A 24,772-nucleotide genomic window follows, 5' to 3' on the forward strand; every position below is an offset into this window, starting at 1 on the left:
TGGTGGTGGGAGTTGTCATTCATCCAGCACAGTGACCCTGCCCTCTAAGAGTCCTCCCAGACTTGTCTTGGGACCCTTTCCTGGGTTTCAGAAGTGGAATGAAGAGAAGAAGCATTGTCCCCCTGGCCAGGGCCCCAGGGCGTGAGGCACAGCAGGTGTGAGACAGGGAAGCTCAAACATCAGCTGCACTTCCTAGGACTCCCTGTAGACGGATGGCCATGGACCAGTTTCTTCTGGCCATGTTTATGTGAGGAGGTGTTTGTTAGCAGTTTTCTGACCCAACTGTTGCGGATAAGAGTCGTATGAAGAAAGTTTACCCATTTTTTCCTGCTTCTGAACATTGCTATGAAAGGACATTGAACTGGCCCTGTTGCAGCCACTTTGTAACACACTGGAGATGACAGAAAGAAGAAAACAGAAATCAAGGGCCTTGAACCTAGCTTCAGCCTGACCTCCACCTCCTCTCTAGACTTCCTGTGTTTTTGAGCTACTTTAAAAAGGCATTCTGTTCCTCAAGTAAAACCAGCCCCTCAAAAGAAGAAAACCAGGTGTCAAGAGGGGTCTCACTTTCAAGTCCTGGTTCCTAGCTCCGCCCTGGCCATGGTTGTGACACGTCTCAGTGGGCTCCTGATAGGTCCCCCCCCCTTTTTTTCTTTTCTTTTTTTTTTTTTGTTGTGAGAGAGAGTTTTTTTAATATTTATTTTTCAGTTTTCGGTGGACATAACATCTTTATTTTTATGTGGTGTGGAGGATCGAACCTAGCGCCCCGCATATACCAGGCGAGCGCGTTCCACTTGAGCCACATCCCCAGCCTGGTCCCCCTTTTTTTAATATTTATTTTTTTAGTTGTAGTTAGACACAATACCTTTATTTTATTTATTTATTTTCATGAGGTGCTGAGGATCGAACCCAGGGCCTCATATGTGCTAGGCAAGCATTCTGCCACTGAGCCACAGCTCAGCCCCAAGGTAGGTTGACTCTGTTGTCTCAGTTGGGTTCCTGTGCCATGGTAGGACTGTTCCAACTACCACTGGATTTGAGGTATGATTTACCTTTAGTTTCTCATTTCTTTTATTTGTGCGCACAGACGTGACAAGCTTTGTATTCTAGTGGTTATAGTTAGAGAAATTCACATTCCATTGTTTTAACATTTGATGCCCCTTCAAACAGCCACCACAGAGCTGGGTGCTCTCCCAGCATGACAGTTCTCTTCCTCTCCTGTGTTTCGCTTTATTTCGAAAGCAGATGCCAGTGCTTCTGCAGCATCCTGTGAAGTTTGGTGTGGGACGTCTTATACCACAATTCTCTGGTCTGTCAGGATGGTCACTGCAGGGATCTGGGCATTGGATGGGTAGTCACAGAAGCACAGTGCCTTCTTGGTGCCCAGGAAGTGCAGACCTGGCTTGTTTTCATGAGGAAAGCACCAGTGACTGGAGAGAGAGTCTGTCCACTGTGCTGGCAGTTTACTTGTTGAGACATGCTGCCCAGGCTGGGCTCAAAAATCCTGGGCTCCAGCGATCCCTCCACCTCAGCCTCCCCTCCACCACAGCCTCCCCTAGCTTCTGGTTCTGTGTCTGCAACATACAGAGGCCTTATCACATCAAGGCCAGACAGAGATGTGTGGCTAGTTTCTGTTTCTTCATCTGTCTTCAGTCTATAAAATTTCATTGCTCATTCACCTATGGTTTCCACATTTTCCCTTATATATTATACCTTCATTAAAATCACCTAAAATTAGAAAAAGTTATCTGGATTCAGTTTTTAAATGCTGGAGTAAGAACCATTTTCTTGCTGAGTACAGTGATGCATGCCTGTAATCACAGTGGCTTGGGAGGCTGAGACAGGAGGATCGTGAGTTCAAAGCCAGCCTCAGCAATAGTGAGGCACTAAGCAACTCAGTGAGACCCTATCTCTAAATAAAATACAAAATAGGGCTGGGGGTGTGGCTCAGTGGTGAGTGCCCCTGAGTTCAATCCCCAGTATGGGGTGGGGGAGAACCACCCCCCCTTGATATTTCTTGATCATGGAAATATCTAAAACAACAACAAAAAACAGAAACCTAGATTTTGTGTCTGACCCATAACAAGATGCTGAGGAAGAATAGACAAATTCAGTGAAAATCAAACAAAAAATGAGAGAACTGCCTGAGCGGGGTCCTTGAGGACGACCAGCAGGGTGGCAGCAGCGGTGGCGGAGCGAAGGTGAGAGCCCTGTGCAGGTGCAGGCCCAAGCACAGATGTGGGCAAGGTCCCGCAGGCAGCTCCAGAGGTGAGTGTGCCAGGCCCATCAGGACACAGGGAGGCTGGGCAGAACACAGACTCAAGCCACGCTGTAACAAGTTTTCTTTCTTTTTTTAATATTTATTTTTTAGTTGTAGATGGACACAAAACCTTTATTTCACTTATTTATTTTTATGTGGTGCTGAGGATCAAACCCAGGGCCTCTCACATTCTAGGTGAGCGCTCTACCACTGAGCACAGCCCCAGCCCTTTAATAAGTTTTCTGCTGTGAAGCAGGTTAAAGGAGACCCACGAGAGCATCTATACGATGGCTCTCGCCAGTGTGGGGATGTGGGCCTGACCACTCAGTCCTTGCCTCTCTGTGCCACCTTCTTCCACTCAGGACCGCAGCCTCCAGTGCCATCTGTGCTGTTGCAGGTATTGGGGTTTCTTCCTCGAGGCTCGACACTACCTCTTGGCGGGGGGTGGGGTGTTGCAGTGAATACTGGGGGGGGGTGCTGCAGTGAACACTGGGGGTGCTGCAGTGAAGGCGGGCGGGTTGTATTTCCTCTGATTGTGCACCCAGTTGTGCTGCGTCAAGTGGCGGCTCCGAGGAGAACCTTGCTTAGCTCGCCTGGAGCCCCAGAAGCTTCGGTCTTTGAGGGCTCTCCATGTCTCTCCATATGGTGCTCCAAAGCTACATTCCCACCAGCAGCAAGCAGGGTGCCCACTTCTGCACACCCTTGCCCAGCCTTGTTGCTTCCTTCTGGAGAGGCCGTGTGGGTAGTTTTGATTTGAGCTTCCCTGGTAGCTAATGATGTTGAGCGGTTTTGTATGTGTTTCTGTGTTGCCGTTCATATGTCTTTTTAGAAGTGTCTGGATATGTCTAATGCCCAGACTTCCCTAGAAAATCCAAGTCTCAATGTTGTATTTCCTATAGTGTCTACTGCTTTCTGCAGTAAGGAGAGGTTTCTATTTTGCAGTTGCTGTACATTTCCAGTTAAATTCACATTTCAGGCCATTTTGTCCAACTTCACCCAAAAGTCATCACACTGAAACATTTCTTTTTCTTTAAAATGTTTTGGAGTAGAATCTTATGCTTCTGAGGGCTAGGGTTGTAGCTCAGTGGTAGAGCGCTTGCCTAGCATGTGTGAGGCACTGGGTTCGGTTCTCAGCACCACATATAAATAAAAAATAATAAAGGTACATTGACTACCAAAAAAAATATTTTTTTAAAAAAGAATCGTATGTTTTAGGGCTGATAATTTGTTTTCTTCTTGATATAAGAAGTATTAACAACATTTATCCTGTTGTTTCCAGACAGGATGAGACTGTTGCACTTCTCAGGGCCAAGTCTGAGATTTGCAAAGGTGCCAAAATAATTCCAGAAAAATGAGAATATGTAAACAAGCATGCTATCAGCTGTTTTACAGTATGTGTGTTTTGGAGATCATAAGCCTATAGTGGCCACAAGAGCCTGGAGGGATTAAAGATATAAATTTCAAACTCTGGATCCCTTCCTACATTAGAATATCTGGCTGCAGTTGCATGTTTTCTCTTCTTGTGAAACTAGCAAGTGTAATTCCTCAAGGGGGAATGTTCATTACATTACTAAAAATAATGAATTATATTACTAAATAAATAACAGCAGGCTATGCATGGAGTTAGGATGAAAGTGTGCCAGGAACCAAGAATTATGACTAATCCAATTCCTGCCTCTTACACAGTGAGCTGCAGCCTGAGTCCACTTAGTCCACCCCACGCTGGGGCTGGGGATGTGGCTCAAGCGGTAGCGCGCTCGCCTGGCATGCGTGTGGCCCGGGTTCGATCCTCAGCACCACATACCAACAAAGATGTTGTGTCCGCCGAGAACTAAAAAATAAATATTAAAAATTCTCTCTCTCTCTCTCTCTCTGTCCTCTCCTCTCTCACTCTCTCTTTAAAAAAAAAAAAAAAAAAGTCCACCCCACGCACAAACAGTGTGTCCTGTAGGCCACCCCTCGTGAGCCTTGTGTGGGCAGCGTCTATGTGCTGAGCTTTGATCTCCCGACTTCTCTGTGTTTTCACATGAGGAACTGATGCGTGGTACAGGGGGCACACACCTCTCCTGTTCTCGCTGTATTGTTGCTGTAGCATGGCCCATTGGCTTGTTGCTCCCTAGTGCCCACAGGAGGTATCTGGTGTTGCCTTGTTTCGTACTGCTATGTTTTAGTTCCTGGACAGTTGTGGTGTCAGGGTCCTTCTGTACTTCTGTTTCTGAGACTGTGAGAAGCCCCCAGTCACCCGCTCCATTAAGATCTAAAGATGCATGTGCCCTTCACTTGCCCGAGTCACCGTTGATGAGCTGCAGGGGTCTAGGCATGCTGTTGCTGCCTGCTGCTTGCATGTGGTGGGCCGCACAGTGGCCTGCAGATCCCACCTCCTCATCCTTGGGTGGGACCTGTTTGCTCGCCTGGCAGAGCACTCCCCACCAGGAATGAGGAATCGTAAGTCATGCCATGATCCTGTCACTTGGTGCATGGAGAGGCCACAAGGCCACATGTGGGAAGCACACTGAGGAGGCAGCAGACATGGCACAGGGTGCTGCCTCGCTGCTCCATCAGCACTGCGAGTGGCCCTGGGTGTTCCGAGCCTCCACTGCCTGGCTCATTTCCCTCCCTCTGGTCTCCTCTGTTGGCCTCCCTTTCTCCTCTTGCCATTCACTGTGCATATTAGGGGAAGCCACCCTCAGCACATGACAGGGAAACCTCCATGGCCTGGCCAGCTGCTTTGTGAGCCAGGCTTTGACGTCTTACCAGTGTACACAGGTAGAGTGGTTGGAGTATGGGCTGCTGCTTGACAAGCACCCCCACCCCAGTTTCTAGTCAGATGTCCCAGTGTTCTCCTTAAGCCCAGCTGCCACCCACGGCCCCCAGAGTCCTCCCTCGGCTCTGCCTTTGTCCTGTGACTGCCTTCCTGACACCTGGAGGTCCCTATCTGTCTGCTGGAGCACAGCAAACCACCTCAGAACCACAGGTGTGTCACTTCACAGTTTCCGTGACCAGGAGTCCAGGCACAGCTCTGCTGGCCGCCTGGCTCAGGGCCCTTGGTGCAGCTGCAGTGTCTCAGGGATCATCAATGCAGCACAGGCCTGCTTCGAGTCCTCGCTGCCTGTGAATGTCAGCTGGAGGCTGTACAGGCTCTGCTGCTGGCTTCCCACCTGGGGTGGCCGCATCCTAGAGGGAGCACCACCTTGCCATGCCCTAGTTGTGTGGACACAGCCACCGGACGCACAGAGCCACGAATGCCAAAGACGGGATCTCAGTGTGCAAAACTTCCTCTTGGGTTTTCAGCTCTGAACTGAAGGAACTGAAGTCATCTTCAGCTGAAGACCATCCTTCAGTGCAGTTATTACCCCTGATTTCAGTCCACAGGCCCCAAACAGGAACACTGCTCACTTTGTTGTTTGAGTCATTTCTTTGGCAGTGATCTGTTGCCAGCCAAATCCTGTTATGTGGAAGTTACTGTCATTGGCAAAAGTAAAAGCTAAAGATCCGTGTCAAATATGTGGAGCTCATATTTTTATGCATTTATTTTAATTCTTATGTGTGTTGCTCTGTAAGATAATTGACGGAATTGTGGTAACCTCTGTAACTCATTATATAGAAGACTGGGAGCCCTTCTAGAGAGCTGGGAAGACACACAGAGCTGGAAGGTGGCGGCTAAGGTGAAGTAGCACCCTGGCTTTCATTCTGGAGGCGTACCTCTGTGCATGGTGTTCTGTTGGTAGAAAGAGGAAAGAGTAGAAAGAGGAAAGCAGTTCCTGGGATATTCAGGCTTAGAGAAATTCCCACATATCCCCCCTTTCTTTTCTTAACAATGAGGCGGCGGTTCACTCTCTGGAGTTTCTGTATTCTTGTTCCGAAGACTCACCATCCTATGATTACAACACAAAAGAGAATTAACAGCAAAGAGAATAATCCAATAATGTACCAAGCAGAGTGTTTAAGAATATTTCCAGGGTTGAATCCATTCAACTCCTTTAATATTTGGTTAGCCAAAGAAGAAGGATCCGAAAAATCAGCTCTATTATTTTGAATGTCTTGGATATGGTGATGAAGTTCCAGAATATCCAAGCTATTATTACTATTTTGCCAAATACCTAACAAATGGTTTTTAACCTTCTCCCAATCCCACAGAGAAGCATTGTATTTGGCAGCTGTAACACATACATACTTATAATTAGCATGGCATTTAAGCCTTTCTTTAAATTTTAAGGCTGAAAGTTCATTACCTATGTCTATAACAGTCGCCTCTAAGGCGTTTAATTTAGTTTCAATCCTTTCATCAATATTTACTTGATTGTGCAGAGCCTTGGAAGTATTTTGAGCTAAATTATTAAGAAATTTTGCATGCTGAATATTCTGAGACAATGTCAGAGACGCAGAGACAGTTGAGGCAATAAAAGAGACTAGCACCAAAACACCAACAATTATAACTCCAATAGCACGTTTAGGTCTTGCTAACTGGGCATGGATTTGTTGCAAGACTTGTAAACCAGTATCAGCATACCATGGCTCTGAAATATTGCAGGTAATAAAACGAAAGAGGGCTGATGAAGTATCAGCACTCCTTTTCCTCCATTATACCTAGTAATACAATTGGTTAGGTTACATTTATTACAAGTAACAATATATCTGTCATCTATCCATTTAACTTTTACATTTCCAATAATTAAAACATAAGGAGGTTGGACACAGGCTCGTAAGCCATAGCAAGATCCCTCTTTACAGTTCTTGCCGACAAATTTTGGTAAAGGTTTATCTGTAAAATGTAAGAATTCTGAGGCAGCAATTAAACGCCAAACATCCTTTTGAACACCTCCTTCACTATAAGTCAAAATATTACTAACAAATCCTGCAGGTGTCATAGCAGAATTTCTTCATAATTGTCTCTTATCTTGGAGACCAGTCTAAAATATACCCACTATCTTTAGACACCTTATTTTGTACAGGAAAGGTATTTACACAATCCATCCATCTAGGAAAGGTGCCAATTTCAATTGTAGAACTATTTGGACAGTGGGGTATTGGTGGAGGTTTAGCAGAAATGACTGGCTTGTTATGGGAAAGTCCCATCTTAATTACTGATCTTGTATAAGGTTTTAAGTCCCCATAAATAGAATTATTTGTCAGTCTAGGTCTACCAATCGCTGTCTTTTCTTCGAATGATACTTTCAGACAGCCAGCATGTTTATCGAGTGACCAACACAAAGGTAATTGGGTACTGTAGCCAGAATAATTAAATCTAGTCACATGATTGGGAGTAATATGAGTATCTGTAAATCCTCCCATCATGAATGAGTCATTAGTAAATACTGGAATAGATTCTCCAGTCCACACAGCTGGGTGTACCAGGGGTGGATGTGGGAAATATGTCCAGTAAGTGTCTACTTGGCTCCCCTTTACCTGACAGCCCAGTAGGCAATTACTGTTGCTACCATCATCACTGGGGTCCTGTTCTCTCCTAGGTGTCGAAGTATTCGGGAAGCCTGGGTTGTTAGCTTCTTCACGTCTTCCCATGAAACCAGCTTTTCGGCTGGTTCAATCTGGTCTTTCTTCATCCTTTTCCGATATCTGCTCCTTCTGGGTAGGGGCTCCTCCGGGTCGATCCTCAGTCGCTTGAATCTGGGTTCTATCTCTTCCATGTCTGATAGCAGGTTCAGGCACCCAGATAGGACGAAAAGCACCTTCTGGGAAGATACAAGCATGACCTCTGCCCCACATAATCACTGGGTCTGGGCCTTTCCACTGACCAGTCTGTAAATCTTTCCACAAAACTCTGCCTAAAGGGCCTGTTACTGAGGGAGACACTTGCCTCTCAGCAGCAGTGTGACCTTCTGCGTCACAGTTTAAAAAATTTAAAACAAACAAGGCATGATTAAGGCTATTTTGGGGAGTCACAACCCTATTCCCCCCTTTAATTTTTGTAATTGAAGCTTAATAGATAAATGAGCTCGTTCCACAATGGCTTGACCTTGGGGGTTATAAGGAATTCCTGTTTATGATTAATTTTAAACTCTTGGCAAAATTGTTGAAAAGAAGAGCTTACGTAAGCTGGAGCATTATCTGTTTTAATCTGCATAGGGCACCCTAAAACAGAAAAAGCTGCTAGGCAATGAGAAATTTCATGCTGAGTATTTTCCTTAGCACATTCTGTGGCAAAAATAAATCTAGAACAAGTGTCCACTATGACATGCACATAACATTGTTTACCAAATTGAGGAATATGAGTTACATCCATTTGCCATATTTGATTTGGTTTTAATCAACGGGGATTTACCCCTGATGGCAGAGATGGAGTGTGAATAACACACTTAGGGCATTGGATTACAATCTGACAAGCTTGTTCTCTAGTAATATTAAATTTTTTAAGTAAGCTAGAAGCATTTTGATGATGCAAGGAATGGGAAGCTAGTGCACAGTCATATGAAGACATCTGTTGACAAAAAGCTACTAATTTATCAATTTTGTCATTACCTGAAACTAGAGGTCCAGGAAGATTAGTATGGGCACATATGTGTCCTATGAAACATGGGTACTTTCGCATTAGCACTGTCTTTTGTAAATTATGAAATAATTCAAATAACTCCTGTGATGAAGTATACCCAATACCTGAAGTTTCAATATTTTTGGTAACTCCAACTGCATATAAGCTGTCAGAATAAATATTAATAGGCTCATTTGAAAAGTAATCTAAGGCACAAATCAGAGCTTGAAGCTCTGCTCTTTGGGCAGAAGTATAAGAAGTTTGTATTACCTCTGTGTGAACACGACTATAAAAACCTGCTTTACCTGAGTTAGAACCATCCGTGAACACCGATAAAGCTTCATCTATAGAATGTGCACGTACAATCTTTGGAAAAATAAGTGACATTAATGATGCAAATTGTATAATCTTATCACGAAGATAATGGCTATCTATCTGGCCAGGAAAATCAGCAAAAGCTATCTGCCATGAGCTAGAAGTTTGAAAAAGCCAATTAGTCTGTTGAACAGAAAATGGAATAATTATGATGTCAGGCTCAGATCCAATTAATTGTAAAATCCTAGTCCTACCTTTAATTACTAATTGAACTATAGAATCATGAAAAGGAATTAATGTTTTTTGAGGGGAGTGGGATAAATAAATCCACTCAATAACTCCTAATCTTTGCCATATGGCTCCTGTTGGGATATGCTCAGTTGGAAATATTAATAAATACACTATTTCTTTAGGATCAATTCTAGTAAGCTGTGCATTTTTAATTGCATGTTCAACTTTTTTTTAAAGCCGTTTTAGCCTCTAAGGTCAGCTGACGTGGAGAGGTTGGAGAAGGATTTCCTTGTAATATCTGAAATAAAGGACTTAACTCAGAAGTAGTTAGTTTTAAGGATGGCCTCAGCCAATTAATATCTCCTAAAAGCTTTTGAAAATCATTAAGGGTATGTAACTCCTTAACTCTTATCTGAAGATTTTGAGGACAGATTGTACGTCCTCGAATTACCTGACCTAGATATTGAAAAGGAGACACCTTTTGAATTTTTTGAGGAGCTATGCATAAACCCATTGCTGTAAGCGAAGTCTCTAACTGAGTAAAGATTTTTGAAAGTACCTCTGGATTAGCATGAGCCAATAATATATCATCCATAAAATGAATAATATATGCATCAGGAAAGCTATTTCTTATGGGATCTATCGCCTGGTCAACGTATTTTTGGCACAATGTAGGACTATTACACATTCCCTGGGGGCGTACTTTCCAGCAATATCTTTTAACAGGTTCCTTAAAATTAATTGCTGGGACAGTGAAAGCAAATCTTTCACAATCTCCAGGATGTAACCTTATAGAGAAAAAGCAGTCCTTTAAATCTATTACCATCAAGCTATAATCTAAAGGGATGGCTTTGGGGGAGGGAAGTCCTGGCTGTAATGATCCCATAGGCCGAATTGCATGATTTATCGCCTTTAAATCCTGTAGCAATCTCCAATTTCCTGACTTTTTCTTAATAACAAAAATAGGTGTGTTCCAAGGACTAAGCGTTGGTTCAATATGACCAGCCTGAAGTTGTTCCTCAACTAATCTATGAATTATCTTAAGCTTTTCCCCTGAGATGGGCCACTGAGAAATCCATATAGGCTCCTCTGTGAACCAGGTGATTTTTTCAGCTGTCTTAGGGATCGGGTGCTGCAACCCGGCTGCACGAGCTGCCGCAATCCGGCTGCACGAGCCGCCAGCAACCCGGCTAGAAACAGAAACACGAACCGCTCAAGCGGGAAACAAAGCTTTATTTAAAAAAGCTGCCAGCGATCCCTGTGCATCTTGCTAGCAAGCCGGTCGACCCACGTGTGTCACCGGAACCGGGCGCGCGCACCTCCCCCGGAAATTCCCTCCTACTATCCTTCCCCAACCAATGGGAACTCTTCCATTACATGAGTGACATGAGTAACTCATGTCAGGGTAAACAGCAGGAGTCCAATTTTCATATGAATGTAAAACTTAACATAATCATAATCTCAATGGTTAGCTGGCAGTCACCTAAACCAAAGGTACCTGTATCAATATTTTTGCTGTGGCTCCTAGCAATCGGGGAAGTACTCAGGGCCCCTAGTAAAAATTTTGGCTTGGAGCATTTACTAATCTTTGTCATGGAGACTGGTTTGTAAACAGGTACTCTTCCTGAAGGGTCTCCTTATCATCTCCAGGAAAATACCTCTGATTAACTTTCTCAACTGACCTTATAGAGTTTGGAGTAACTAATAACAATCCCATTTTGGCTAAAATATCTCTTCCCCATAGGTTAGCTGGTAAAGACTCTAACACATAAGGCTTAAATACTCCACTGTTCCCATCGGAATCTTCCCAACGGAGATAGTTGGCACTTTGAGCAGTCTGTGAAACCTGTCCTATTCCCTCTAGGTTAGCTGGTGCTACATGTAAAGGCCAGTTCCTAGGCCAGAATCTACTAGAAAATACAGAGATATCAGCACTTGTGTCTACTATTCCTAGGAACTTTTTATTATTAATTTTAAGTTCTAATAAAGGGCATTCTTGTCGTACTAACTGTGACCAGTATACTCTGTCCGGCGGTTTAGAAACTGAATCTACCGGCAGGTGCCTTCCTGAGTCACAAGGCAATAATATTAATTGGGCAAATGTATCCTTTGGAGTGAGCCTTAGGGCACAATTGGACCTTACAGTAACATTTAATTGTCCTTTAAAATTTGAATCTATCACACCAGGTATCATCTCAATGGCTCCCTTTAAATTATTACGTCCCAAAATTAAACCTATAGTATTATCAGGAAGCGGCCCAAAAATCCCAGTAGGGATTTGTTCTGGCCCTGTTTCAGGATTTAATTCAACTGTCTTTGAAGGTCCTAAGAAAACTATCTGCGATCTCTGTTCCGGTAAAAATCGCAGGCTGTCCTGGTCAGCGCCAGTGACGTCACACTGTGCGACCTCTCCTCGAATTCCCCGTATTGTTGTTCAGCCCGGGGAGGGGCTGAACGGAAGTTTTTTGTCCTCCCGCTAGGAGGAAATGACGTCGAGAAGGTGGGCTGATCCGCGCCATCTTGATCCGCGCCATCTTGATCCGCCACATGGGGTTGAGTCCTGCAATATCTATTATCGCCAGTAGATGGAGCCCTGAACATAAAATTGCACATGCGACACTCATGCGCAAAATGATTATTTTTCCCACAAACGTAACATCTCCCACGGGACTTTTGTCTTAAATCCTGTGGCCTCAAAGTTTCTTTTAGTGCCGCGGCTAGAGCTACTGTCTGCAAATGGGTAGAGTCTACGTCAGAACATAAGCGGATAAACTCAGAAATTGTCCCTTTTTTACGGTGCAGCCAGAGAATATCTTGACAGTACTTATTTGCATTTTCAAATGCCAATTGTCTAACAATGAACTCACTCGCCCCCGGGTCTCCGATCGACCTGTTTGCAGCCTGGTACAATCGGGCTACGAAATCTGAGTAAGTTTCACTGGCACCCTGTCTGATTTTGGTAAGAACTAAATTGGATTGGTCTTTGGAGACTATCTGCCTCCAGGCACGTTTCGCACAATCAGTTATTTGATTGTATACTACAAATTCATAATTTAACTGTCTTTCTAAATAGCAAAATCACCTATCCCTAGAAACATTTCTACTGGCGTTTCTATATCCTATCTTTTGTTCTTTTCTGCCTGTTCAGTACAAAAATCAGTCCAATAAGTTCTCCAGAGCAAGAAATCTCCCCCGCTCAGACAAGATCTGGCTAAAGAAATCCAATCGCTAGGAGGAAGGGGCTGTGAGCAAATATTTTCTATCAGGCTCTGTACAAAAGGTGAATTTGGACCATACGTCTCACATGCACTTTTTAGTTCCTTAATGGTTTTAAATGGGATTACAGCATGAACTCTAACTCTCTGATCTTGCTCATTAACTTGCTCAAAAACTGGAAAAAGTTGAAAACCGCTAGTATCCTCCCCCGATTCTTGAGCCTTCTTAATACCTCGCTAGACTTGGGTAAGAAAAGTCATTGTTAATCCAGCATACCTGTTAAATTTTGTCCTTTTAGCAGGTACTGGCCGAATTCGAATAGCCTGGGCAGGCAGTGTTAAACGCAGCCTGTTAAAATTTCTCTGTAAGTCCTGAATTTCAACATCTGATTCTTCTCCCTCAGACTGCGAGTCATGGTCAGACTCTGCGCTGTCGCCATTTTGAAATTGGGCTTCTAAGCCACGCGGCGGCGAAGAACTCTGAGCCCCTCTAGGAATCTCTTCCAGATTTTCCTCTCCAGGAAGATCGTCTACCTCTTCCGGAGGGCTTTCTAGGATTTCGGAGGTTTCTCCTCTATGATGTTCCTCTCTATAATCTCCCTGCGGGCTAGCCTGATCTTGCAAGTTTAAATTCACATTTTTAACCTTTGGCTTGGCCCCTGAAGCCTTTGTTTTTAAATGGCTTAAGGGAAAGGGAATTAACTTAGCCTCAGGCGGATTTTCCATTTGAATAGACCTAACAGCTCTCTGAATGCCTTTTAACAGGTCTTCAGGGGGCCAGAACTCTGGCCCATATATTCAAAAAGACAAACTTCTAGAGCCGTCCAAGTTTTCTGAATATTTTCTATGCCTCCAGGTAGTTCATTAGAAAGACAGACTTTTTGTAACTTCCTTCCTAATTTCTCCCAAGTAAGTAAATCTGGAGACTCTTGTTCACAAAACCAAGGACAATATTCGCCTATAATCTTTAAAAATTGTAATAACTGAGTTTTCTTTATCTGTTTTCCTTTCTGATTAATTATACTGTCTAAGATAGTCAGATTCATTTTCTTATCCGTAGAAGTTGAATTTCCCATTTTAATTAATTTAACGTTTCTTTCCTTCAGTATCTGCAGGTACTTTTGTGACCCAAATTGTTACCACTTCCTTTATCTTTATTTTTTATCTTTATCTTTATAGCACGCTCCCACTCAATCTAACTAATCTAGAATGCCCCACGTTGGGCGCCAATTCCACCATGCGGCCAGCGCAATGGTTTCATTAATGAGGTTCTTGGCATAAAAGTTAGCTAGCAGAGATCGAAATAAAACAGACAGACTCAGTTACCTTATTTCTATTTCCAGGTCCGAGACGGCTCCCCTCTCTGGTTCTCACCTCTAACCGCCTGGCAGGGCAGCAAGGATTACTCAGGGCTAGCAGGAGAGAGAGAGAGAGAGGGAGCATGCCAGGGAGTAGCCTTTTATTGGGGAACAAGAAATTCAGGGGAGAATTCCATCCAATGAAGGTTGGGGGGGCCGCACTCCAAGGTCAGGGTCAATGATTGGGCCCCCGGGTCAGTGGTCAGTCACACCCCCACACGGTCGGGTTCTCTCATCAGTAGAGGGCCGGGAAAGTTCTGACACAGCCAGAACGCCTCAGACCCAAACTGGGAGTTGCCCAGTCACGTGTGAGAATGGCTCCCCACAAAATCCCTTCAGACTCACAGAATAGGAGCGCTTGGGGCAGAGAAAGGGGGCATAAAAACCCTAGTTCAGTTCACCAGCTCCCCTCTCTTACATATAATTAACAGTGAAACTAAACATCATGAGAATTATGTGCCTTACTTACTGGTCCTTTCTCTCACATGACATGGAATTTCTTTCCTAGGAGCAATGTGTTCTTCCACTTAGTAGTGCTGTGTATGGTGGTCTCCAGCCTCTGCAGACCCTTGAACCCCATCCACAGATCACTTGCCTGGACCTCAGAGACTGGACGTACTGTTTGAGTACACTAACAACACAGATCCCGAAGACTGAGTATTACTGTAGCACTCCTCCTTGTTCAGCTTGACCTATGGAAATAGAAAGCTATTGTAGGAGTGTTAAATGACTTAGCAGAGTGGAAGATAGCCAGACTTAAATACCTGGAAGAAAAGGGAGTGGGGGATACATGCAAGCAAAGAGGTAAGAAGTAATACAGTTCATCCTCAACCCCACAGATTCTCAGGAATTAGAAGCACCAGGCATTACAAATGGGGGGGAGAGAGGGGAGGTCTGATACTAAAAGTAGGAAGAGTCAAAAGTTTGCACGGGAATAGAATTCTCACCCAAGCACCCCAACACACCATACAGAGGAGGAGACCGACAGAACACCATGCACAGAGGTACGCGTCCAGAATTAAAGCCAGGGTGCTACTTCACCTTAGCTGCCACCCTCCAGCTCTGTGTGTCTGCCCAGCTCCAGAATGCTGGCATCAAGCTTCCTACCTGCAACTACCTCCTGCAGATGGGAAATAAGGCACCTTGATGACCCCAAAGAAAAGAACTGCCACAGGGTACTCAAAATCCTGAGCAAAGCACCAGCTCAGGAAGCACCCCTGCCATGGACTCGACCCTCCCTCAAATGTAGGCTCCAGTGAGCTTGAGCACCTCACAGCCTAGATCTCCAGACTTAGCAGAGCACCCCTTTGGAGAGAGAGCAAAGGAAGCACAGAGTGCATGAGCAAAAGAAAACTTTAACTGAACAAGATGTTACTTTCAAAAATAAAAACAGAGATCCGGGGCTGGGGGTATAGCTCAGTTAGTAGAGTGCTTGCCCCATATGCACAAGGCCCTAGGTTCCGTCCCTGGCACCACCAAAAAATTGAAATTTAAATAAATAAATAAATAAAAACACAGAACCAAAAAACTGGGAAACTAAAAGTATGAGTGCTAAATTAAAATTAGTAAAAGAATTGGAAAAATAAAGTTGAGGAAATGTCTTAGAAGATACCACAAAAATAGCTTATGATAGAGCAGTTGCCTAGACAGTGGAATAAAAAAGATGAAGAGATTACTCAGAAAGGGTAAGGATTTTTAGAAACTTAATTCAGATGGTTCATTGTTTGACTGACTAGAGTTTCAGAAAAATGGTGGGCAAGAAATTATTAAAGTAATGAAAGAAGGCCATGGGGCTGAGATAGTGGCCCAGCGACCACTTGCTTAGTATGTGTGAGACCCTGATTGTCTGATCCCCAGGACCACACTCACTCAAAAAAAAAAAAAAAAAAGAAAGAAAGAAAGAATAAAGGATAGACATCTTCAGTACCACTGAGAGAAGAAAATAAGCCCAGATTCAAGGCACATGAAATTGTAGAATACTAGGATAAAGAGAAAGAAAGTTTTACAAACTAAAAATCAGGTCTTATATCGCTCATAATTGAGGCCACAGGTCAAACTGCTGCCCCAAAATTCAAGGGAAAGGTGTATATTGAGAATCACAAATTACTTGTAGGAGATCCTCATCTTCTTTGAGTAAAGATCTGGGAAAATGTCTCCTAGTGCTTCTGACAGGGAGAGGGGGAAAGTGGACATTTTGATATAAGCTCAGAGCACTCCTCAACAGTGGACTGCCCTGGGGGTGGGTCCTTCCATAGGCTGGGCTTGGGCTTTACCAGAGCCTAGAGGACCTGGGGGACATAGACACCCAACTCCAGCCCCCTCTAGCCTTCCTGTCTCACCCGAGGAGGTTGTAGGGAGCCCAGGCAGCCCTGGTGAAGGTCACAGCCCAGCCAGAGAGTCATTAAGAGACCTGTGCTATAATCCCACACTATAGAACACTCCTCCACCCCACATATTTTACAGCACACCCATCAGGCTCTCATAATAACAGTAAGTCGCTGACAGACCTGCAATTTCTACACCCTAGTTTAAGAAGGAGTCTCTAGGGAAACTCTGAAACAACAGAGCTACAAAGCAGGCACACTAAAGAAAATTTTAGCATCTGATACCTTCAGTAGAGTAAATATAGCCTAGTTCCAAAATTAATGATAGACATCAAACCACAGATCCTATAGTTCAGAGGATCCAAACAGGATGACCAAAAATGTTTACACCTCAGCATATCATATGAAAAACTGCAGACAAGCAAAGACAGCTGTGCACACCTATAATCCCACTGACTCAAAAACCTGAGGTGGGAGGATCACAAGTCAGAGGCCAGACTTAGAAACTTAGTGAGGTGCTAAGCAACTTAGCAACACTGTGACTCAAAGTAAATAGGGCTGGGGTTGTAGCTCAGTGGTAAAGCACCTCTGGGTTCAAGCCCTAGTACAAAAAAAAAAAAAAAGAAGAAGAAGAAGAAGAAAAGAAAGACAATCTTGAAAGAACCTAGAAGTTTAAAAAAACAAAAGAAGGAGGAGTAGGAGAAGTTCACAGAATACATGCAAGCAAAAAGAGAAGGGGGGGGCTGGGGTTGTGGCTCAGTGGTAGAGCGTTTGCCTAGCATGCATGAGGCACTGGGTTTGATCCTCAGCACCACATAAAAATAAAAGATATTGTGTCCACCTAAAAAAATTTAAAAAGGGAGAGAGAGGGACTAGGGATGTAGCTCAAGTGGTAGCGCGCTCACCTAGCATGCGTGAGGCACTGGGTTCAATTCTCAGCACCACATAAAAATAAAATAAAGATATTGTGTCCTCCTAAAACTAAAAATAAATATTTTTAAGAGAGAGAGAGAACAATGGGGTCAAATAGCTTAAGTCCTAAAGCAGAAAATCCATCAACCCAAAATTCAGTATCCAGCAAAGTTATCTTTCATAACTGAAGAAGGGCTTGCTTAGGCGAATAATGGAGGAATGTCATCACCAATAGATCTCCTTGAGAGACATGTCACAAGAAGTTCCTTAGAGAGGAGGAAGGTGGTGTAGGTAAGAAACCAGAGCTACCTAAACAGAGGAAGAGCTCTAGTGAAGGAATGAGAGTAAACTTCTTAGCTATCTGACAGACAACAGTTTATTCAGAACTGTAGTAGCAGCCATATATTTGGTAATTATAGCTCATGAATCAGTGAGTAAGTGACAGCAGTATTGTGAGTGCAGGGAGTGCTGGGCAGTGAGAGGATCTCACCACCCGCAGGCAGTGCAGCACCATTTGGAAATGGGCAAAGATGAGTTGTAAATATGTATTGCAAACTCAAGGGCAGAGACTCAGAATTTTTTGAAGAACAGCGTACTTAATATGCTTAACGAGGAGAGAAAATGAAATCACGAAACGCTCCAGTAAAACTGAAGAAGACAGTAGAAGAAGAAAGAAAAAGTCACCAATGGAAAATAATTATAAATATGATAAGATAGTCATCCATTGAAAAAGTGAATGGCCTAAGCTCACCAGTGGATAGACTGTGCTGCAGTGCTGGAGGTCGGAGTCTAGGGGGCACTGCTGTGCTACAGAGCTGGAGGTTGGACCCAGGAGCTTATTAATGTAATATAGCCACAGGAGGCAGCCGTCAGCTCCAGTCAGACACCACCACAAGCTGGTTGTACAGGGAGGAATTGTGGCAGTGGCATCCCCACAGGTGAGGGTGCAGCTACACAAGGGGCTCTCCAGTGACCGTGCTGCTGCTGCCCACTGTGGGCCCCTGGGGGGGTCTGCATCCCTGGCCTCCTGCCTTCAGCAGAGCACTCTGAGGGCTGGTGGGAGCAGAATGTCCAAGGCATGTTCTTTTCCCCAGGGAAATCCATACCTGGCTTTGCTCTGCAAGCAGAGTGGCCGCTGCCTTCCTGCACTAGGGAGAAGCTCTTGGTCAGAGGAAAGGGCTTTCTCCAGTGTCAGCCTTTGTTCCCTACGTGATGCTGAAAGGAGAAAACCTCAGGCATCTTCCCCTTTAAAAAAATTCATACATTTTTATTTATAATTCTGCGTAATGCTGGGGTCACTGGCATACATTGGCACACATACATGTACATGTGGCCATGTGATTTGGCCAGTTTCGCTCCCCAGTGCTCCTATCCTGTTCCCCTTTCCTACTGGTCTCCCTTCTATTTTCACGAGAGTCCCTATTCTTTGTTTTTCCTTTTTCCTCTCTAGCTTCCACCTAGGAGAGAAAACTCTGTGCCACCCTTGACTTTCTGAGTTCAACTTATTTCACTTAACATAATGCTCCAGCCATTGCCACTTTTTTAAAATTTTTATATATATACTTTTTTAGTTGTCAATGAATCTTTTATTTTATTTATTTATATGCAGTGCTGAGGATCAAACCCAGGATCTCACACATGCCCAGTAAGTGCTCTACACTGAGCCACAACTCCAGCCCATTCTCGCTTAATTTTTTTAAAATTTTTTTCCTTAGTTGTTGATAGATCTTTATTTTATTTATTTATATGTGGTGCTGAGAATCAAACCCAGTGCCTCACACATTCCAGGCAAGTGCACTACCGCTGAGCCACAGTTCCAGCCCTCCTGCTTACTTTTTTCTTTTTTTAATATTTATTTTTTAGTTGTAGATGGACACAATACCTTTATTTCACTTACATATTTTTATGTGGTGCTGAGGATTGAACCCAGGGCCTCGCACATGCTAGAGGAGTGCTCTACTGCTGAGCCACAACCTCTGCCCCCTCCTGCTTACTTTTTAATTGAGCTTTTAGTTGATAGCTTCCGCAGCCCCTTTTGGATTTGTTTGTATTTGTGACTTAACATTTTTTTTCATCCCTCCGTAGAAGCCTTACTCCTGAAACCCATGCTTGCAGCCAGCCTGAAGATCTCGTGGGGAGCGGGGGGAGGGAGGCCTTCAAGGGTGGGGGCTTTTTACATCCTGAGGTGCACGGCCTGTGAGGCTGCGTGGATTACAGTCACTGGAGGGGAGGTGAAGGTACACTTTCCTGCATGTATGTTGCACTTCAGTAACTAAATTCAGAAGGCAACCAAGTTGCCTGAACCCTTGGTGGCCCAGCAGCAGTCCTGTCTGTGCTGCTGCCTGTGGCTGTAGGCACCACTGTGGCGGCAGCACCTCTTGCATATCGCCGGCTCTGCACAAGGGGCCTCCTGGCTCCCGGTTCTGCTTTGCACCTAACTATGGTGGTCATGGCTATTCAGTGAGCTTAGCTTGCGTGGGTGACTAATGTGACCTGGGCATGACTGAGTACTAAGTCTTGGCATCTGTTACCATAAACCCTCCTGCTTTGTCCTTCCTTTAAGATGTCCTTGACCACTTGGGGCCTGTACACTTCCAGTGACTTTCACTGCCTGCTTGAAGTCTCAAAGAAAAAACATGCTAGAATCTACCTGGAAATAACTGAAGGCGTGAATGTCACTACTGTTGGAACCTTCCTGTCCCTGAAAGTGTGTGCCCTGCCACTTGAGTAGCTCTTTAGTTTCTCTCAGTGTTTTACAGTTTGCTATATAAAGGTCTTACACATCTATTATTATGTTCAACCCTAGGGCAGGGTTGAGGCTGTTGTGAAAGGTAGTGTTCTTTAAAATTACTTTTTAGCTATGTGTTGTGCTAGAAACGTTTTTATATATTGAAAATACTTATTGATTAGAATAAGTTTTTATATAATTAAAGTATATATCACTTTTAAGAATCATTCAGAAAAAATAAATAAATAAATAAATAAATAAAACTGACATATCCTTTTTTAAAAAAAAAAAAAGAATCATTCAGTGTTCATATCATAGTGGGAATAACGTGTAAACGAGGAACATAAAGTTGGATTATCCCCAGAGTTGCAAGGAAAAGCTTATTCCTAAGCAGGTGGGTCCTGTGAGCCTTGCTGGGGCCTGCTGCCTCTCAGCTGGTGTGTCTGGAAGCTTGGATGCGGAGCCTGCCCAGCCAGCCCACCAGGGGCACTGAGGCAGCCCTGAAGCAGCTCGGCCATGGTCCTACCCCGTGGCTGCTCTGAACCCTCCAAGAGGGAAGACCGTTAGTGCTGTAGACTCCTGAGGGGATGGGCCAGGGTGGCTTCCTTCAGCCTCCTGAGGGGATGGGCCAGGGTGGCTTCTTCAGCCTCTTGAGAGGATGGGCCAGGGTGGCTTCCTTCAACTCTCATGTGCTCTGTTTTCTCAGGTCTACAAAGGAGAATTCCAGCTACCTGACTTTCTGAAGGAAAAACCCCAGGTACTGTACACTGTATCTGCTTCCTCCTGCTGTATAAGAGATGGGATCTTGTGTCAAACTAATCTTTCTAAAGACATCCTGAAATTTAAAAAGTCAAACTTAGGAAAACAAAAGAGAAAAATAGGAAAGAGATCATGATATGTGCTGGTGGTAGGAGGATTGGCATCAGTGCCTGGCAGTTTTAACAATCTTGATTTCAGGGAGCTCAGTATCTTCCAAAACTAGGGAAATTCCTATTGATAGCTGAAACCAAGGCCACATAGTGTTTCCCACCTAGGAGGGTGCTGTGGTGAGTCTGCCCTGCTCCAGATCAGCAGAGTGCAGGCCACCCTCTCTGTTCTCACTGCACTCCCCCCATGGTCCTCCGGTTTCCTCGCTTAGCGCCTACAGGATCCAGCCGTTAGCCCTCAGGAAGAGTGGCCAGAGTTTGAAGCTTGTTAACTTTTCCTTTCAAACCAGAGTTGTTCCTGATAACTTCACACCCACTTGCTTTCCACCATGGCTTCCTGATACACAGGGAACAGGGAGCATGATGGCTGACGGGCCAGGAGTAGCTCCTCTGGGCATCCCCAGTCACCACAGGCAGGGGTTGGAAGGAACAAGGGCTACTGCTGGAGGGAAGCGGCCACCTGCCATCTCCCGATGCTGCTGTCAGTGCTCAGCTTCTTGGTCGGAGTGAAACTCAGCCCTGAACTCAGTTCCAGGCTCTTCTAGATGCCACCACACACAGACTTGTGAGGTGTGCATGAAGCAAGCCTGGAGCAGACGGCTGCCCACTGAGAAAGGCCCGACTCACACCAGAGAGGTCACAGGTCAGCTGCCAATCCCTGATACATGTTGCTTGAGAATTTCAGAGTTCTTTTGAGGCATTATATTTTTTTAAATATTTTTAGTTGTGCATGGACACAATAACTGTATTTTGTTTATTTATATGGTGCTAAGGGTCAAATCCAGTGCCTCACACGTGCTAGGCAAGTGCTGTGACACTGACCCATAATCCCAGATCCTAATCCCGTATATTTAATGAAATTCAACAATCCAGTCATTTCATTTACTCAGCAGATGTTTAATGAGTATCTATAATACATGAGAAATTGGAATTCATCCTTAGGAGTTTGAGGAAAAAGAAAGATCTTCCCAAGAGACTCCCGATTTATCTGAAAAAACTTTGATCAACTTACAGATAGAGGTGTGCAAGGCTGTGGGCCTGACGTCCCAGAAATCTGGATGGGTCATAAGTGGACTCTCACACAGAAGCTGCAGTCATCCAAGCCAGAGAACGGTCCAAGAGGCAGTCTTGAAGGGACGTCAGGTCCAAGGCTGGTTTGGATGAATGTGGAAGACGCAGAAAAGGGAATTGAGACTGAAACTAAGGGGACAGCCCTGGCCCATGGCACATGAAAGTCATTTGCAGTAGATTGTAGACCTAACTGGGAAAGACAGAATAATGAGGTTGTTAGAAGACCATGCAGGAGAATATCTTCATGACCTTAAGAGGAAAAGGCTTCTTAAACAAGTCCTAAAAGCACTGATCATGGGCCTGGGGCTGTGGCTCAGCGGTGGAGCGCTCACCTTGCCCGTGCGAGGCCCTGGGTGCCATCCTCAGCACCACATAAAAGTAAATAAATCAAATAAAGGTATTGTGTCCACCTACAACTGAAAAGTGTTTTTTTTTTAAAAAAAAACACTGATTATTTAAAGATGGACAATTTGAACTATTAGAATTGAGAATATGTACTTTTTGAAAATCATGAAGAATAATAAGCCTTAAGCAGGAAAAATGTTTGAAACAAAGGACTCACTTGTAGAATATAGATAATTACTACAAATCAATATAAAAAGGTTTTTAAAAATTGGGCAAAAGACTTGCAGCCATGTCGGAGCCCTGTGGTTAATGTAGTTCAGCTCACACATAAACTTCACTTGGGAGACTTCAAGGGTTCAGTCTCCTTCTCTGGAACCCGGGAAGCCAGTCAGAGGCTTCGTTGTACAGCAGCTGTAGACTGTGTTATTGGGAAGTCTGGGCTCAGAGCTTGCAGATCCTGCCTGATGTCTCAGTGGAACAGACACACTGGGCCAGCCAACTTCAAGGACTTTAAAGCATCTTTTCTTCCCTCAACAGACGGAGCCTATGGAGTAGCAGGGCCTGGAACCTCCTTCACACCTCGAGGTGAGGGTTGGGCTTCACTCCTGGGTTCTGGGGTGTCCCCCTGGGCTGTCTCAGAAGGCCACATCACCAGGTGGAGAGCACAGCTTTGGAGTCAGTTGCTTGGGTTGGAATCCTTCCTTGGTCACTTGCTGTGTGGCATTGAGCAAATTACTTAACCTCACTGTGTCCTAGTTTCTTCATCTGTAAAACAAAGGGCTGAAGATACAGCTCAGTGGTAAGAGTGCTTGCCCAGCATGCATGAGGCCCTGGGTTCAATCCCAGCACCACCAAAGAAAAACAAAGAGTGCCAGCTCTAAGATGAAGAGGTCACTGGTAGCGCTTAACACCCTCATGTCTTCAGGGACACACAAATAGAGTTAGGTGTTACCGTGGTGATGAAGGGGTCTGACATCATGACTATGGAGAGGACCTGTAGACAGACAAGTCCACTCATCTTTTGCTGATGAGGAAACTGATCTCAGAGGGAGCAAGATATTAGGTCATCTCATGGAGCAAGAGGGAGCCCAAGCTAAAGAGCATCTTCTCTTGACTTGTCTTCAGGCTCTTCCCACTGCCTCTGCTGCTTGCTCTCTCTGCTGGACTTGGACGAGTATGTGTATATGAGATTTTTTTCTTCTGTTTTGTTTTTCAAGATTGCCCTTACACATTTATTTATTTATTTATTTATTTATTTATTTATTTATTTATTTATTTATTTATTTGAGGCAGGATCTTACTGCTAAGTTGCTGAGGCTGGCAATCCTCCTCCCCAGCCTCCCCTATAGCTGGGATTGCAGGCGTGGCCACTGTGCCTGGCCCTTGCTCTAGTTAGTGTATCATGCTGTCTGAGATGGCTTGTAAGGGCTGAGTGTTGAGTGGCCAGCACGCCTTCCCAGTCCCCTGGGGACTGGGTGCATGTGCGTCCTCAGGTCAATTGTGGTGAAGCTGGTTCTGAACCCAGGTCTTCTGGCAGAGCTGCTCCCAAGTGCTCACACCCCAGGTCATTTGGAGCCCAGACAGTGTCTCTAAACACATGGTCGTGATTTTTTTCTTTTTTTTTCTTTTTTTTTTTTTTTTTTAAAGAGAGAGTGAGAGAGGGGAGAGAGAGAGAGAGAGAGAGAATTTTTAATATTTATTTTTTAGTTCTCTGCGGACACAACATCTTTGTTGGTATGTGGTGCTGAGGATCGAACCCGGGCCGCACGCATGCCAGGCGAGCGCGCTACCGCTGAGCCACATCTCCAGCCCGTGATTTTTTTCTTTAGTTTGCTTGCTGAATTTCTGTTTGGTTAGTTGGGTTTTGGTGCTGCATATTGAACCCAGGGCACTTAACCACTGAGCCACATCCCCATCCCTTTTTCTATATTTGATAAGAGCACGGTCTTGCTGAGTTGCTAAGTGCCTTAGCTAAGTTGCTGAGGCTGGCTTTGAACTTACAATCCTCCTCCCTCAGCCTCCTGAGTTGCTGGGATTACAGACATGCACCACTGCACCTGGCCTGATTTTTGCTTTTATTTTTACTTTATGTAATAACCATGTACTGAGTGCATTCTTCAAACCAGGCATAAGCCCACAAGTGCACTCTGTTTTTATTTATCTATTAATTATGTTCACATAATATATAGTTATATATATTATGTGAACATAATTAATATATATATTCTTTCAGTTCTCAAAGCATTCTTGCAGGTAAATGCTATTATTCCTGTTTTCTTAACTTATTTTTTAATTTTAATTTGTTATATATGACAGCAGAATGCATTACAATTCATAGTACACACATAGAGCACAGTTATTCATGTCTCTGGTGGTACACAAAGTAGAATCACACCATCGGTGTCTTCATACATGTACTTTGGGTAATGATGTCCTTCTCATTCCACTGTCTTTCCTACCCCATGTTATTCCTGTTGTTGTAGATGAGAAAACTGAAGTTAAGTAAGAGAGATTGAGTGGGAGATCTTTGTGGTTCGCTGTGTTTATGGAGCGCTGCTGTGTCACTGAGTTAATAGGTTTTAGAATCACAGTTGCCTTTT

The 24,772-nt window shown here is 44.3% G+C and overlaps 1 protein-coding gene across 3 annotated transcripts in view; it reads left to right on the plus strand.

Moving 5' to 3' along the window:
• Positions 1 to 24,772, plus strand: part of Tpst1 (tyrosylprotein sulfotransferase 1) — a 112,687-nt gene that overhangs the window by 86,923 nt on the left and 992 nt on the right. For all 3 annotated transcript variants that reach the window (XR_003301836.2, XM_026400469.2, XM_026400468.2), the window contains 2 exons: positions 20,537 to 20,587; positions 22,710 to 22,757. Coding sequence is in view for 2 of the 3 variants with exons in the window: in XM_026400469.2 (XP_026256254.1) it covers positions 20,537 to 20,587; positions 22,710 to 22,727 (69 nt within the window). In the remaining variant the exon portion in view is untranslated. The remainder of the gene's footprint in view (positions 1 to 20,536; positions 20,588 to 22,709; positions 22,758 to 24,772) is intronic.

The sequence above is a fragment of the Urocitellus parryii genome, chromosome 9 (genome assembly GCF_045843805.1).
Source record: "Urocitellus parryii isolate mUroPar1 chromosome 9, mUroPar1.hap1, whole genome shotgun sequence".
NCBI lineage: Eukaryota > Metazoa > Chordata > Mammalia > Rodentia > Sciuridae > Urocitellus > Urocitellus parryii.